Genomic DNA, 16316 nt, shown 5'->3' with positions numbered 1-16316 from the left:
CCCTGGTAGAGCGGCATGTGGCTACGCAGGACTTGATACGGGACACTGAGACTTTGCGTACCGCCCGTCGGTCCGGCCCCTCCAAGCCTAGGGCCAAGGACCCACCACTGACAACGGTACAGGAGTCCCCTACTGTCCCGCCTGAGGCCGCGGCCGCCATTCCTGAGGTCCGGAAGGTTCTGTACCCTAAACGACAACCCGTCAAGGGGGTTTCCGTCCCCATTAGATGTTGGCGGTGCCAGCGGGTGGGACATATGGAAGCCCAGTGTCCACTCACCACGGAGCCCATGGATTGTGGGGTTACCCGGCGGGGTTCAATGTATGTTCAGGTGGTGTGTACCGCTGACCTGGTCTCCCCAGAGACGGAGCCCCACTTGTGCCAAATTCAGGTGAATGGATGTCCGGTTACAGGCTTGTTGGATTCCGGAAGCTTAGTGACCCTTGTGCGATCAACCCTAAGGGCTAAAGTAAAGGCCACAGGACGCACCGTGGGGGTGGTTTGCATACATGGGGACCGCCGCGACTATACCACGGGGATTGTCACCATCACAGCACCTTGCGGTCAGGTGCAACATGAGGTTGGACTTCTTAACACTCTTCCTTATGACGTGATCCTAGGAAGGGATCTGCCCTATTTTTGGACTTTATGGAGGGGACCCCCTAAGTCCCCTCAGATATTGGTCGGTCCGGGACCTGAGCCCTACAATCCTGAATCCGGGACACCTGCCGTAGGGGTCACCATGATAGGGACAGAGTGTGAACCCGATAGGTCGCCCCTAGAGGTATTGGCAGGAGAGGCTGAGACGGTCGAGCCCATCCCGGAGTTGGAGGCGTCCCCGGATACGTTTGGGACAGCCCAACTCCAGGACCCTACGTTAATACATGCCCGGAGTCGGGTGACAGTAGTTGACTGGGTGGCACAGCTGCCCGGTGCCCAGGTAAGGTACCCCCATTTCGCTCTTAAGCAGGATTTACTCTACCGGGTAGATGAAATACGGGGCGTAGGGGTAGAACAGTTGGTGGTGCCCCAGCCGCATCGCCGGTGGGTCCTCGACTTGGCTCATAAACACCTGATGAGTGGCCACCTAGGGGTCAAGAAAACGCAGGAGCGAATATTGCAAAGGTTCTATTGGCCCGGGGTCTTTGGGGAGGTAAAACGGTTCTGCGAAACCTGCCCGGAGTGTCAGCTTACTGCACCCCTGACCCATTTTCGCAGTCCGTTGGTACCGTTACCCATTATAGAAGTCCCTTTTGAACAGATAGGGATGGATCAGGTGGGGCCCCTCGTAAAGTCCGCTCGAGGGCACCAACACATCCTAGTGATCGTTGACTATGCCACCCGGTATCCCGAGGCGATACCTCTCAGACATACTGCAGCAAAGCTTATAGCTCGGGAGTTGTTTGCTGTGTTCTGCCGGGTGGGATTGCCCAAGGAGATCCTTACGGATCAGGGGACCCCATTCATGTCTAAAGTGACCAAAGAGCTATGCCGGCTACTCCAGATCAAGCAGTTGCGTACGTCTGTGTATCATCCTCAAACGGACGGTTTAGTCGAGCGTTTCAATAAAACCCTGAAAACCATGCTAAGAAGGGTGATTTCAAAAGACGGGAAAGACTGGGATATGATGCTTCCCTATTTGATGTTTGCCATACGAGAGGTGCCACAGGCATCCACGGGGTTTTCGCCTTTTGAATTGTTATACGGGCGACATCCCCGGGGATTGTTGGACCTGGCAAAGGAAACATGGGAACAAGAGCCCACCCCCCATAAAAGTGTGATTGAACACATTTTGGGTATGCAGAACCGCATAAGCGCGGTCATGCCAATTGTGAAGGAGCATTTACAGGAGGCTCAGGCCGCGCAAAGCGGCCGCTACAATAGACAAGCCACCGTGCGGACCTTTAAACCCGGGGATCGGGTGTTGGTATTGATCCCCACGGCAGAGAGCAAATTCCTGGCTCAGTGGCAAGGCCCCTACGAGATAAAGGAAAGAGTAGGGGTGGTCAACTATAAAGTATTGCAGCCCGGTAGGCGGAAACCTGAACAAATATACCATGTCAACCTATTAAAACCTTGGCAGGAACGGGAAAGCCTGATGGCTGTTTTTTCCCCACCTCCCTCCTCTTCGGGTCGTTCACATCCGGCTCCAGCGACCTCCGGAGAGGACGAACCGGAAGTAAGGATTGGAGAAGCCCTCACCAAGCAACAGAGGCGAGAGGCCAGACGGTTGGTTCAGCAGAACCCCCGATGTCTTCTCCGAGCTGCCCGGTAGGACCAGTCTGATACGACATGATATTGTCACCGAGCCCCACCTGAAGGTACGCCTGAAGTCATACCGGGTACCGGAGGCTCGACGACAAGCCATATCGGAGGAAGTAAAGACAATGTTACGCCTGGGGGTCATCGAAAAATCCCGGAGTGAATGGGCTAGTCCGATTGTCCTAATACCAAAACCCGATGGCTCCTTAAGGTTCTGCAATGACTTTAGGAGATTGAACGAAATATCCAAGTTCGATCTCTACCCCATGCCCCGGGTGGATGAGCTGATTGATAGGCTGGGACAGGCGCGATATTTTACCACGCTCGACCTGACCAAGGGGTACTGGCAGGTGCCACTGACGGAGTCCGCCAAGGAGAAAACCGCTTTTGTTACGCCGGAGGGTCTCTTCCACTATGTTGTCTTGCCTTTTGGGTTACATGGCGCTCCGGCCACGTTCCAGAGGTTGATGGACTTAGTGCTGGAACCCCACCAGGCGTATGCATCAGCGTACCTGGATGACATCATTATTTACAGCTCCGATTGGCAGACCCACTTGGAACAGGTACAAGCGGTGGTGGACGCGCTTCGAACAGCCGGATTGACAGCCAATCCCAAGAAATGTGCATTGGGACTCACGGAAGCCCGCTACTTGGGCTACGTGATAGGCCAAGGAGTGATTAAGCCCCAAATTAACAAGGTTGAGGCGATCCAGAAGTGGCCTAGACCCCTGACCACGAAGCAGGTTAGGGCCTTCCTGGGTATCGTGGGGTACTACAGGAGGTTTGTAAAGGATTTTGCGGGACTATCAGCCCCCTTGACAGACCTTCTCAAAGGCAAGAAGTCCGTCATGGTGCGCTGGACTCCGCAGGCCGAGGACTCCTTCCGGGCCCTGAAGGAGGTCCTGTGCGGACAGCCCGTTCTGGTCAACCCTGATTTCCGGAAGGAGTTCATAGTACAGACTGACGCCTCGGAGATCGGCCTGGGGGCAGTGCTGTCTCAGGTGGTTCAGGGGGAGGAACACCCCGTCACCTTCTTGAGTAGGAAGCTCACCCCTCCCGAGCGGAATTATAGCGTAGTGGAGAAGGAGTGCCTGGCGATTAAGTGGGCCTTGGAGTCCCTACGCTATTACCTGCTGGGACGGCAGTTTCGCTTGGTGACGGATCACTCTCCACTAGTCTGGATGAGGTCCGCCAAGGAACGGAATGCCCGGGTTACCCGGTGGTTCCTTTCTCTGCAAAACTTCCGGTTTACGGTTGAACACCGGGCCGGTAGGTTGCAGGGCAACGCCGATGCCTTGTCCCGCGGCCCGTGTTTGATGGCGGGAGTTCAACCCCGCACGCTTGAACTGAGGGGGGGGGTATGTGAGACTGTGACCGGGGTTATCTATGACGGCCGGTATGTCTCGCCCCGGTTGTGCTCACTCCATGATAGAAAGTAAATCCACTCTAGGGTTAATGCTGTTTCCCTACAGGCTGAAGGAAGGGTTAAATAGAATCAGGAACGAGGGCAGGTGTGCCGTGTGTGAGGGAGTGAACAGAACTCCCTTAGTTTTCTGCTGGGGAGGCACATGTATTGTGTGATGGACTTTTGTTTGGACATTAAAACCGTGTGCTGTGAACCTTAATGCCTGGATCCCGTGTCTTCTGCTGCGCAGCCGACTGTGCTACCTCACAACACACATTGGTATCGCCGCATTGATCTATCAAAATATAAAATCAATTAATCTGATTGGATTTTTTTGCTGCTACGCCGTTTCCCAAATGCAAAAATTACGTATTTTTGGTCGCCACAAATTTTTCACAAAATGCAGTAACAGGCAATCAAAATGTAGCATCTGCACAGAGGTACCATGAAAAACATTAGCTCGAAATATAAAAAGTAAGCCGTCGCTGAGCCATAGATCCTAAAAAATGAAAACTCTACGGGTTGCGGAAAATGGCGCAAAAAGTGCGCCACTTTTTTGGACAAAATTCAGATTTATTTTTTTTAACCCCTTAGATAAAAGAAAACCTATAAATATTTTTTGTCTACGAACTCGTACCAACCTGAGGTGTCACACAGACACTTCAGTTTTACTATATAGTGAACACAGTGAATTTAATATCTCAAAAAAAATCATGCACTTTTTTTTGCAATTTTTCCGCACTTGGAATTTTTTGCTGTTTTCTCATTTAAAAGTACAACTCGTCCTGCAAAAAACAAACCCCCATGTGGCAAGATTGACGGAAAAATGAAAACGTTACGGCTCTCGGAAGAAGGGAAGCAAAAAAAAAAAAAACGGAAAATCATGTGCGACAAAAATTGATTTACAGATATTTTTAGGGGGTTGTCCTATTTAAATAACCATCTTTGAAATGTGTGGAATATAATAATAATAATAATAAAAAAAATCTTTATTTCTATAGCTCCAACATATTTCGCAGGGCTTTACAATTCAGGAGGATCATATGCAAATAAGTTACAGTTATAGAAAACACAATACTAGAGCAAAGTTTACAAGTCACATACTTTAACAAAGGTGCTCCAATGTCCTGCAAACAGCATAGGTCCTGAAGGCTCGATTTCCGGCCCAGGAGGGCCCATGTTGTCATGTGGTCAGTGCAGTCTGGGAATAAACTTGGCTGAGTAGCTCATATCAGTAGGAAATTGAGCCCTTCACTCTGTCCATGTATCTTGCAAAGTCGGCTGTCAGTGCGCGGGGGTGTGGTTACAGCCGCTGCTCACTATATACTGAGAGGTGACTAAATCTACGAGTGGCTCCACCATAATGACTGGAAGCCGGACACTACAGGGAGAAATAAAGTATGGGCGCCGGACTGGTTCAGAACGCTATTAATTTGCAGATTAACCCCATATCAGCAGGTTACTAGTATTTTTTGACGTGACAAGTTCCCTTTAAAGATAATCTGTCAATAGGTTTTTGTCATGTAATCTGACAGCAGCATGATGTAGGTACAGAGACCCTAATTCTAGAGGTACTTAATTTTTTGGTTGAAGCAGGTGTAATAGAATAAGTTTTTTTCTGCTGTAGATCTAGTAGAGCTCGTAATGTTGAGTTGTGTATAACCCCTGCTACACCACTGATGACCGCTTTCTGTGTACACTGAATATTGTCAGAAAACTGCTAATCAGTGATGGGCGTGTGGCCCGGACTAGGAGCCACAGGCAAGTTGTGTTGTTGTGATAATCGCCTCCTGATTAAAACAGTGAATTGAAACAGCAAATCACAGCCTAGTAGGTGTTGCATCGCTGTTTTCTGTATCTCTGCCCCTATATTATCATACTACTCTCAGATTACGCAAATCAGGAGGACAAGAGTTTTTTAAGGTGCAAAAGAATACAAAAGTTTATTCAAACACACAGTGAGGATGAACATCCGGAACATCATAAAAACATGTTAAAAAATGGTGCACGGACAACCCAAATAAATAGTAGATAATCAAACCACCTCAGTCATGTTGGTTCATAATCATATAGTCATGCACTGCGGGTCACAGAAGAGAAAATGCAAAGACTGCGTGTCAGGCAAACCGCATTAGTGCACAAACGAGCTACTGCAGTGTAAAATGGCATTTAACACAGACACACATGCAATGCATAAGATTAAGGTCAAGGTTACATGTCAAAATCATGACATATAAGTTTCTATAAGACGACATAACCTGAGGCCAAATTGTGGCCAAACTCGTGTTGCCTGTAAGCGCATTGCCCCCGGTCCCGAGGGGACCCCTGCGCAGGCCGAATGTGGATAGTAATCCCTGAACCATACACATAAGAAGGTGGAATAGTTGGAGGAGGGGGGTCCGTGGAAAAGGAGCCTCAGAAGAGCCTACGTACGTTTCGATTTGGTTAAATCTTCGTCAGGGAAGAGGCATCTCCTACCATTCCCCCCTGACACCAGGCTTTAAGTAGCGGTACAATAAGTGCCGAACCCGGAAGACGCGTGTGCCGACAATTACTCTAATTACTCTCAGATTACATAGCAAAAACTGATGACAGATTCCCTTTAGTTCTACAGTATTAAGTGATTTAAAATCAAAACTGCTATGATGATCAGCCCCAACTTCTTGAAGCCTTGGCGAATACCCCCAGAGAAAGATCTAGCTTCCAACACAATTAGACCACTGCAGGGAAATGTATGGCAGCAATTAATTTGTCATTCACCTATTATTGTACTGTGGTTTTGAAGCAATAACACAGTACTCCGATATAGTCTACTTTTGTGTGTCTCCCTTTGATATTGAATCAGTAAGACCAGAAAATGTTGCATTACTAGAGGCATTGCTTATGCGGGAGAATCTGGTTTGTGAATTATGGAAATGTGCTGCTGTGCCATCCTACAGGACATGTGCACATAGATACGAGGCCATATCAAGCCTCAAGCTAATTCAGAGGGATCCCAAATAATGCACCCCATTATGTCTGTACATCTTAATAGACGTGTCATGAGACTCTTGTTTTTATTTCTTAAGTTCTTAGTTTATCAGATATTACAAAGTTTCTTATTTTCATACCAGAGAAATCTCCTTGTTTCTCCCCCTGGACTGCTTTTTCAATCACAGTAATGTAAAAATCTAATTTCCCTGAAGACTGGTTTTATCTGTGAATTGAGATAGGAGATGGATGTTGCTGCTCGTAAGAGTCTATGGAGAGGTGAGGGAGGAGCTAGAGGCAGACACCGACATCCTGCTGCAGGTTCACCTGAAACGGTAGAAACACTTTATTCCATGCAGCTTTATTTCACTTTGACGTAAAACAAATTGTGCAATAGCGCAGAACTCTAAAGACCAGAGAATAAAACAATTGTTCCTCCAATATTCAGTAGCCATTGTTTGAACATGCAGCTTTGTTTTTACAACTTGTGTAATGTTGAGAGGTGGATATTGTTTGACCCACTGCACCTTTTTTATTTAAAATCAGAACAAAGATCTGAAGAGCAGAATAGCTCATCTTGAAACTTCACATCGATCCAATAAAGAAGGACTTGTTGCTCAGATGGAAGGAAGAATAGCCGAGCTGGAAGAACGCCTGGAAAATGAAGAAAGGTAGAGGAACTTGTATGTGGAGTTGAACTTCGGGTGTGATTGCTTTTAACCTCTTCATCCCTAATGATGCCAAAATAAATAGCTTGTCTCTGTCTTAAAATGTGAGCCATTGAGCCTCCTGTGACCCGAGGTATTTTATATGAATGTGTGTGTGTGTGTGTGTGTGTGTGTGTGTGTGTGTGTGTATATATATATATATATATATATATATATATATATATATTGTGTGTGTGTGTGTGTGTGTGTGTGTGTGTGTGTGTGTCTCTCTCTATATTTGCCATGTGCTGGAGGCTTGGCTTTATAAGTGTTTGAAGAGTCCAGAGAATTTTAAAGGGAGTTGGTCAGAAAGTTTTTGCCCCCAAGAGCATCACTACTTCTCTTACTTCTCTACCTGTGGTCCAATTAATGTGGTGTCTTACTAAAACTAAAGTTTAATGCTGACCAATTCCTTTTAGGCTATTATTATGGCACATATGGTTTTTCATAATTTTTTTTTTTCTAAACCTGACCAAAAAAAAATCTACCTTGATTATTGGGTTATTTTCAACCAAATTAATCTGGATATACATTTTCTCCTATTACAATATTTGCTTTTCTTGTTTCCTTTTGGTTTGACAAAGCTCAAAGTAGACCATAGGGCTATCACAACTATACACTCAAATACTACAGCCGATCTGGGTGTTTTTTTTTTTACAATTAGTCGTCCTGAACTGACCCCTGTGGTCACATGGAAAGTTTCGTTCTTTTGTTATTCATAACTTGTTCATATGTTAGAGGTACAGTCAACTTAATTTGCATTTTGACAATATTAACCTACATGTTTGCCTACTAAAGGATGTCACAATAAAGATAGATCCCAATATTACAAACATTCGGAGGAATTTTTTTTACAAGAGGGTTATATTGTATTATAACTGAGAGCTTAGCATTAGTATTCCACTAATGTCAACATCACATCACCAGCAACCTAATACTGTACCAGAATGCCTTGCATTGAATACTTGGCTATGGCTGGTTTATTTTTTGTGCCGGTGACCTGGATCACAGTCTGTTCTTGCCCTCTGTGTTGCTTCCTCTTGAGACTAAGTTTACGAAATATTACATTATTGACATTTGGGTCCAGGTGACAATAACATTATCGCTTTTCTGAATGGCAACAGAAAAGACGTGAAACGTTCTGTGCTGCAAGCAGTAAATCCGCAGAATATTAAGAGCAATGTAGGTTTCATCAGCATTCTGAGGGAAAGGAGAAAAGGATCTGGCACCGCTTCCTGATTCAATTTCCAAACAATGCACTTTCCTTTCTCTCAGGGACCGGGCAAATCTCCAACTGAACAACCGCAGGCTGGAGAGGAAGGTGAAAGAGTTAATGATGCAGGTCGATGACGAACATCTCACTTTAACAGATCAGAAAGATCAGGTAGACTACAAATGTGTGTTCTGTCCATAGTAGCTAAAAAGCAGATGTCTAATATTGAAGAGAATCTTAAAAATTGTTATAGGTAAATCTAAATGTGTTTTGTTGTTTATTTTTTAAAATTGTTAGCAAATTATGGCACTTTTTGCAGATATTCTACCAGCATCCATCTGCGTCTGCTATAACAACAGTAAATGACTTGGGCTATATAGTGACATGGTCACCTGCTGGTTGTAGCGTTACTGCCACATGACCAAACGCTAAAATGTGGAAAAATAATCATTTTTTTTATGCCACACGATTGACATCAAATAGGCAACATGCCCTCTGATTACTTTTGCAAATTTCCAATTTTTCAGTTTTGGGTGCTTACTGGAAGAGTTTTCAAACCAAACCTGTTTAACATCTGATACACCCTAGAGAAATGGCATAAAAGCTTAAAGGGGATGTCCACTACTAGGACAACCCCTTCTGATTCCACCTTTTTCCTAGGTAAAATAATAATGCCTATACTCACCTCCCATGTCGGCGCCGTTCCAGCAATCACCAGTAAGTGAACAGCAGCTCACTTCCTGTTGATTGCTCATTTGGTCCTAAGACGAGGAGATCAAATCCGGTGCTAATTGGACCCGAGGCCCGCATTACGTCACAACAACACGTGAACCCCGGGAACGCGAACCGCAACACCGACACGGGAGGTAAGTATAGGCTTTATTATTTTGCCTAGGGGAAACGTGTAGAATCAGAAGGGGTTATCCTAATAGTGGACAACCCCTTTAAATCTGCGTAATTACCATTCGGATCAAATGAGGGGTCACATATTTGCACAGGTTCTCTGTCTACTACTACTCTCATAGAAAATTGCAATATCTGCATAGCACTGCAGGCTAAAGAGTGCAACAATACAGCTACAAAAGAGGTAAAGGGGTTGTGTGAATTAATTTCTTTAGTCCATCAGGTCGCAGCTGAGAATTTACAAACACAAATGTACATGCCCTCCTGAGGAACATCAATGCCTCCCAACTACTACACTGGTCTTTGTTATTAGGCTACAATGCTGAAGTCACAACTAGAGCGCATACCACAGCTTCAGTCAATCACTGGGCTCAGCGACTGTCGATGTAGACTGCATGAACTGATGAGCTCACTGATTGGCTGCAGTGGTCATTTGTCTTATAGTTGTGACACCTCTGCTCAACTTATGCCAGTCAATAGAGATTGAAGCAGCTGTGTAGAGGCATTGCTAGAGTTGTGTAGCATAGCTGTGTTTATTTTCTGCAGCTGCAACCTTAGGCCTCATTCTGTGTTTCAGTACATGCTCGTGCTTTTCACAGATGGAACGCTTACCCATTATAGTCTATGGTGCTGTTCACATACAGTGTGTGTTCACAGAGACATTTCACAGAGTTTTCTGGCAGCAGGGATGAAAAGTGCCAATACAAGTCTATGGGTTCATGAAAAATACGGACAGCACGAGGATAGCATCTGTGTGCCATTCGTGTGTAGTCAGTGTTTAACATTGCAAAGAATAGGAGTAACTTTGTAACTGATTTCTTAATCCATACATGAAAAATACTGATGACACACTCCCCAAATACTGATGTCGCACGGATGCAATACACTGATCACACACGTACCATTTTTTGCATACGTGAAACTCAGACATTTGAATTGGGCCTTAAGGATAATAAAAAAAACCCCAATAGACTCCCAGAAAAACGCTTTAAATTCCAATGAACCAGGGACATCTGAGAGGTTGATATCTATTTGATAATGTTGTGGCTTCCTAATGACTTCATATTTTTATTACTGTGAGAAACTTCTTTAAATATTTAATCGTTTTTGTAGATTGTTCTTTTTGGTGTGGTATAGTTCAGGTTTAATATATAATCTCTGTATCCAACATAATTTCTCTCGAATCCTTATTCGTTTTTCCCTCATAATACCAGAATTGTCTTGTGTTACTGATGTGTCCATGGCTATCTCTGCATGATAATATAAGTTTATCTCCAAGAAATCTATTGCACGTACACATGTTTTGTTATACATATTTATTTCCTTTGTGTGTGTTGGATCAACACAAAAAAACAAGGAAGAAAGGCAAATTGGACATAATGTCATTCAAAACTCCAAAACTGGTCCAGACAAAATTGTTGTCACTCTCAACTTAACATTTGTATGTTCACCCTTTGTAATAAATAACTACAATCAATTGCTTCCTATATCCATCATCAAGGTTCTTACGCCTCTCAATTGGAATTTTGGACCACTCTTCTTTTCCAAACGGCTTCAGGTCTCTCAAATTTGCAGGGCGCTTTCTCCCAACAGCAATTTTAAGATCTCTCCATAGCTGTTCAATGGGATTTGGATCTAGACTCATTGCTGCCACTTCACATCTCTCCAGTTCTTTATTTACATCCATTTCAGGGTGCTTCTTGAAGTACGTTTGGGGGTCATTGTACTCCTAGAAAATCCATGACATAGGATGCAAACCCAGCTTTCTGACACTGGACACTACATCACAACAAAAAATCCCTTGATAATCTTTAGATTTCATGATCCTTTGCACACAGTCAAGGGACCCAGTGACAGAGGCTGCAAAACAACCCCAAAACATTTTTGAAACTCCACCATTTTTGACTGTAGGTACAGTGTTCTTTTCTTTGTAGGCCTCTTTCTGTTTTCGGTAAATAGTAGATTGATGTGTTTTACCAAAAAGCTCAACCTTGGTCTCATCTGTCCACAAGATGCTTTTCCAGAAGGATTTTTTACTTACTTACATTTTGGCAAACTGCAATCATTCTTTATGTCTCTGTGTCAGGAGTGTGATCCTCTTGGATCTCCTGCCATAGTGTTTCATTTAATTCAAATGTGGGCGGATAGTTCCACTGTCAGTGATGCTCCCTGAGCCTACAGCTTGAATTTCTTTGGAACTTGATTCCACCATCTGGGCTATCCTGCTTTACAATCTTTCATCAATTTTTCTTTACCATCCTTGTCCAGGTAAGGTTAGCTAAACTTCTTGATTATGTTGTGTACTGTAGTCAAAAGAACATCAAGACCTCTGGAAATGGATATGTGACCTTGAGATAGTTGATATTTTTCAACAATTTTAGCTCTCAAGCCCTCAGACACTTCTCTTTCTCTTCTCTATGCTTTGTTTACCCACAATTTTGTGTAGCTCATTTTGGGGGGTTTGTGTGAAATTATGTCCAATTATGTTTTTTTTTCCTCTGTTTTTCTGCTTTTTTTTTTTTTTTTGTTCTGTCTCAATACTCACAAAGGAAATAAAAAGGTATATAACAAAATATGTGTAATTGCAATAATTTTCTGAAAGAAATACTTCATTTTCTGAAACAATTTAAAGGGTGCCAACATTTTTGGTCATGACTGTATGTGTATGCATGTATAAAATTTATTACAATTTAAAACGTTTTTGTTTTTTTTTAGCTAAGTTTGCGATTAAAATCAATGAAGCGACAAGTTGAAGAAGCAGAAGAGGAAATAGATAGATTAGAAAGTGCCAAAAAGAAACTTCAAAGAGATCTGGAGGAACAAGCTGACTTCAATGAACAGCTACAAGCACAGCTGAATGCAGCAAAGAAGGAGCTGAGGTAGGTGATCTGATTCTCTAGGATACAATTGTTAATCCTTTGCTGACTAGTAGTGATTGAGTTGATAAATTCCAATTTTGAATTAAAAGAAATGTCTATGAACAAATGTGCAGTGTAACATGCTCTCACAAATGTATGAGAGCCACAGTCATTTATTAAATTAATATTAAAGAGGACCATTTTTTAAGTCTACTGTCCAGTTCCAGAGATCTGGGCCTTTTTTTAATATAGTGCAATTTTTTCTGTTTTTTTGTTTTGTTTTTTTTTTTTTTTGAGGGGTCATGGCTCACAAGGTAATTATACAGGGCAGCCTAAATGCCGCCCCCAAAGAATCCTGTGAGCCATGCTGCTTTGTAAAGATTTAAAAAAAAAATTCTTCACCAAGTCAAAAGGTCCACACTTCTGGAACTTTATGGTGATTTAATAAAAGAAATTCTATAAGTACAAAAACTGCATTTTTGACCTAGTGACCGGTTTGCTTTAGAAATGTGCCACGTTTTTTTGTCTTTGAAATCAATCTACACATCTAACATGGATCCTTTAAATAGCTGGCTACTAAGAGACACTATATAAAAATACAAATTATTTTTTTTAATTTACAGTATTAAACCCTTTCACGACCAGGGACGTACAGGGCAAGGAAAAGGGTTAACTGGGCACAATTTGGCTATTTTATTTTAGGGGTGTATTCATTTTTGGTGCCAGCAGTTTAGATATTAACCCCTTCCTTGACCCCTTAGATCGTTGTGTGAAACTATGACAGCCCGATCTAATTCGCTCCATCAGGGATTGCGCCATTCCCTGCCACCATTGGGAGGACCCGTGACGCGATCACAGGGTGCCAATGTGGATGGTGACCCTGAGACGTGGCATGGCAGCTTGGGGGCAGATGATGACTTCTGTTGCTGCCATGACTCAATTCCTGTAAATGCTGGCAGAGCGGCGGCACTCACAGGAACACAGCATTTCAGCTGATCAGAGTGATTCTGAAGCATCACTTTAATCAGTAGAAGCGATTGGACAGTGTAATCATAAAGTTTCCTAGAGGACTAGTAAACCCAATTTAAAAAAAATATTAAAAAAGAAAACCTAGAGGTTCAAATCCCCCACTGTCTGCTCCATTGAAAATAAAAAAAAACCACATCGCTGCATTCAGGAATGTTCGATCTATCAAAATATAAAATCAATTAATCTGTTTGGCACACGGCGTGGCGAGAAAAAAATTTACAAACGGCAAAATTAAGGGTTTTTTTTGTTGCTGCAACATTGCATTAAAAATGCAATACCAGGCGATCGAAACATTGTATCGACGCAAATATGGTATAATTAAAAACGTTAGCTCAAGATGCAAAAGATATGCAGTCACTGAGACCCAGATCCTGAAATATGAGCACACTATGAGTCTTGGCGACATAAGCGCAATTCTTTTTTTTTTTTTTTTTTTTTTTAGAGAAATGTCTGAATTTTTTTTCACTACATAAATAAAAGTAAAACTATACATGTTTGATATCTACAAACGCATACTGACCTGAGAAGTCATATTGCCCGGTCAGTTTACCAAAATGGTGAATGCGGTACATTACAAGCCACGAAAATAAATTTTCACTGCAATTGTATTTTTTTTTACAGTACAGTATGTGGCAGAATGAATGGTGTCATTCAAAAGTACAACTTCAAATGGCTATACTGTATTATATTATGGCTCTTAGAAGAGGGGGAGAAAAATGGAAAATTGCTCTGTGGTGAAAGCATTAAAACTACCAAATGTACAAAAAAAGTTCTTCCTAAAAGACTTATGAGATTGGTGATAATTTAACCACCGTGAATATTATAATTAGGGTTGATCGAATACTTGAAATATTCAGCTTCGCGAATATTTGCTGAATAGGTTGCCGCTATTCGACTATTTGCGAATATTCGATGCGCAGTGTAAGTCTATGGGAAACCCGAATAACAACTATTCAGGCTTCCCATAGACTTACATTACACATCAAATATTCGCATAGCGGCGACCTATGCGTCGGATATTTGCGAAGCCGAATATTTGAGGTATTCGATCATCCCTAATTATAATGTATTTTATTTTTTTCAGTATCAAAAATTATTTACTAGTAAAATACTCTAAAATATCAGGATGCTATACAGCGTGAAATAGTGAATGGCACAATATTTTCTGATTTTCTTATTTTTCTTCTTGTAGCAGACGCAGATGTTCACCAAGCAAGTTGTTAAATGACTTGGATGATGATGACGACCTGAGCACTGACGGAGAGAGTCTTTATGAATCTCCTGTATATACGTTTTCCAGAGATGATGGTATAACTGCCTAATTTGGATCTGTTATTTGGACTATAAAATGAAGCTTAAAAACAAAAAAAGCCTTAACTCTATTCTAATACATATTTTAGTACAACATAACAAATGTTATAGCTAGAAGTTCCAGGTCTGCCAGCGGTCTAGATGTCCGTTCCGCATGAGGATGAAGGAAATTGTTTTGTACAGGTTGATGTCTTAAAACTTCTGTTATTTTGTAAATATTCTAATTGAAATATATGATTTTTGAGCATTTCCTAAAAAATGTATTTGTCAAAACTGTTACAAGAATCAATATGTGAAAGTAATTTGTCCCCCACAGCTGTGTAATGACTGTAAATCAATAGAAAGCGGCCATCTGCTGCTCTGACGGCAGCTCCCAGCACTCGCGGAAATAGCTCAAGTGTTGAAGGTTGAGCTCCTTGGTGTAGACACTACTGTGCTGTAAATAATTCTTCGTTTCTGTTGATTTCTACATTACCTTGTTGGAAAATCTGTTAATCCTGATGTCACTTTCCTGTTGCGCTTTTCTTTTCATGTTCAATGAAAATGATATTTTTTTAATAGTACCTATTAAAGGACTTTTAACAAAATGAAACAAAGTTTCTCCAATTTAATGTGTTAGCAACTAAGTGCGCAAGAAGAAGAGAATTCACACAGTGTAGATTAGGTGCAGTGTTTTTGCCTTTGAGAAAAAAAACGAAAACTTGTAAATCTAAAACAGCAAATTACAATTTCTCTGTTTAGACCATTCCTGGTTTTGTCTTACAAAGAAATACAATTTGTGCAAAATATATGTGCCACCCTGGTGTTAGTCGAGCTGCTTGGATCCGGGATCGTGGCTCGAGGGGGTCCGGACCATGCTTGGCTGACACTTTGATCCATATAAAGGGGGTATTTACAGGGGATAAGTTTGTGACGCCACCTGTGGGTTGCAGTAATGGGAATACCGCCACTGCTGTACGGAGTACTGGGGCAGATGGAGTTAAGCAGCCAGATGTTAGTCCCTCCACAGGTAGGGAAGGCCCCGGGCTCAGGGTGTTGGTAGTTACTTGGGAGAGCAAAGTGCAGTGGACCAGGGTACTCACTGGGGTTGCTCACATCTGTATTTTATATAGATTATGTGTCCATGCAACACACACAGAGACGTCTATTTTTTTTCTCCAGCAACTCCGATGACAATGGAAAATCCATGTCTATGGGTCTGTGAAAACACGTACCGCACATAGATGGCATTCTTGTGTTATATGTGTTTAATAATGAAAAGTATAGGAGAGGCATTGTAATATTATTCTTTCTTTATCCCTACTGGAAAAACACAGATGACACAATGATGGTAAAGATGGATACACGGATGACACACTGATCCAAGACACGGATGACACACTGATCCAAGACACGGATGACACACTGATCCAAGACACGGATGACACACTGATCCAAGACACGGATGACACACTGAGCCAAGACACGGATGACACACTGATCCAAGACACGGATGACACACTGATCCAAGACACGGATGACACACTGATCCAAGACACGGATGATACACTGATCCAAGACACGGATGACACACTGATCCAAGACACGGATGACACATTGATCCAAGACAGGGATGACACACTGGTCCAAGACACAGATGACACACTGGTCCAAGACACAG

The 16316-nt window shown here is 42.7% G+C and overlaps 1 protein-coding gene across 2 annotated transcripts in view; it reads left to right on the top strand.

Moving 5' to 3' along the window:
• CGNL1 (cingulin like 1) overlaps nt 1-15233 on the top strand; it is a 202334-nt gene extending 187101 nt beyond the window's left edge. For both annotated transcript variants that reach the window (XM_075345733.1, XM_075345735.1), the window contains exons 16-19: nt 7182-7306; nt 8618-8726; nt 12174-12337; nt 14538-15233. In XM_075345733.1, the coding sequence (XP_075201848.1) occupies nt 7182-7306; nt 8618-8726; nt 12174-12337; nt 14538-14667 (528 nt within the window). In that variant the 3' untranslated portion in view covers nt 14668-15233. The remainder of the gene's footprint in view (nt 1-7181; nt 7307-8617; nt 8727-12173; nt 12338-14537) is intronic.
• Nucleotides 15234-16316: the final 1083 nt, after the last annotated feature.

Source organism: Anomaloglossus baeobatrachus, chromosome 4, assembly GCF_048569485.1.
Source record: "Anomaloglossus baeobatrachus isolate aAnoBae1 chromosome 4, aAnoBae1.hap1, whole genome shotgun sequence".
NCBI lineage: Eukaryota > Metazoa > Chordata > Amphibia > Anura > Aromobatidae > Anomaloglossus > Anomaloglossus baeobatrachus.
The sequence above is the reverse complement of the archived record's forward strand: the minus strand, read 5'-3'. Positions and strand labels throughout refer to the sequence as shown.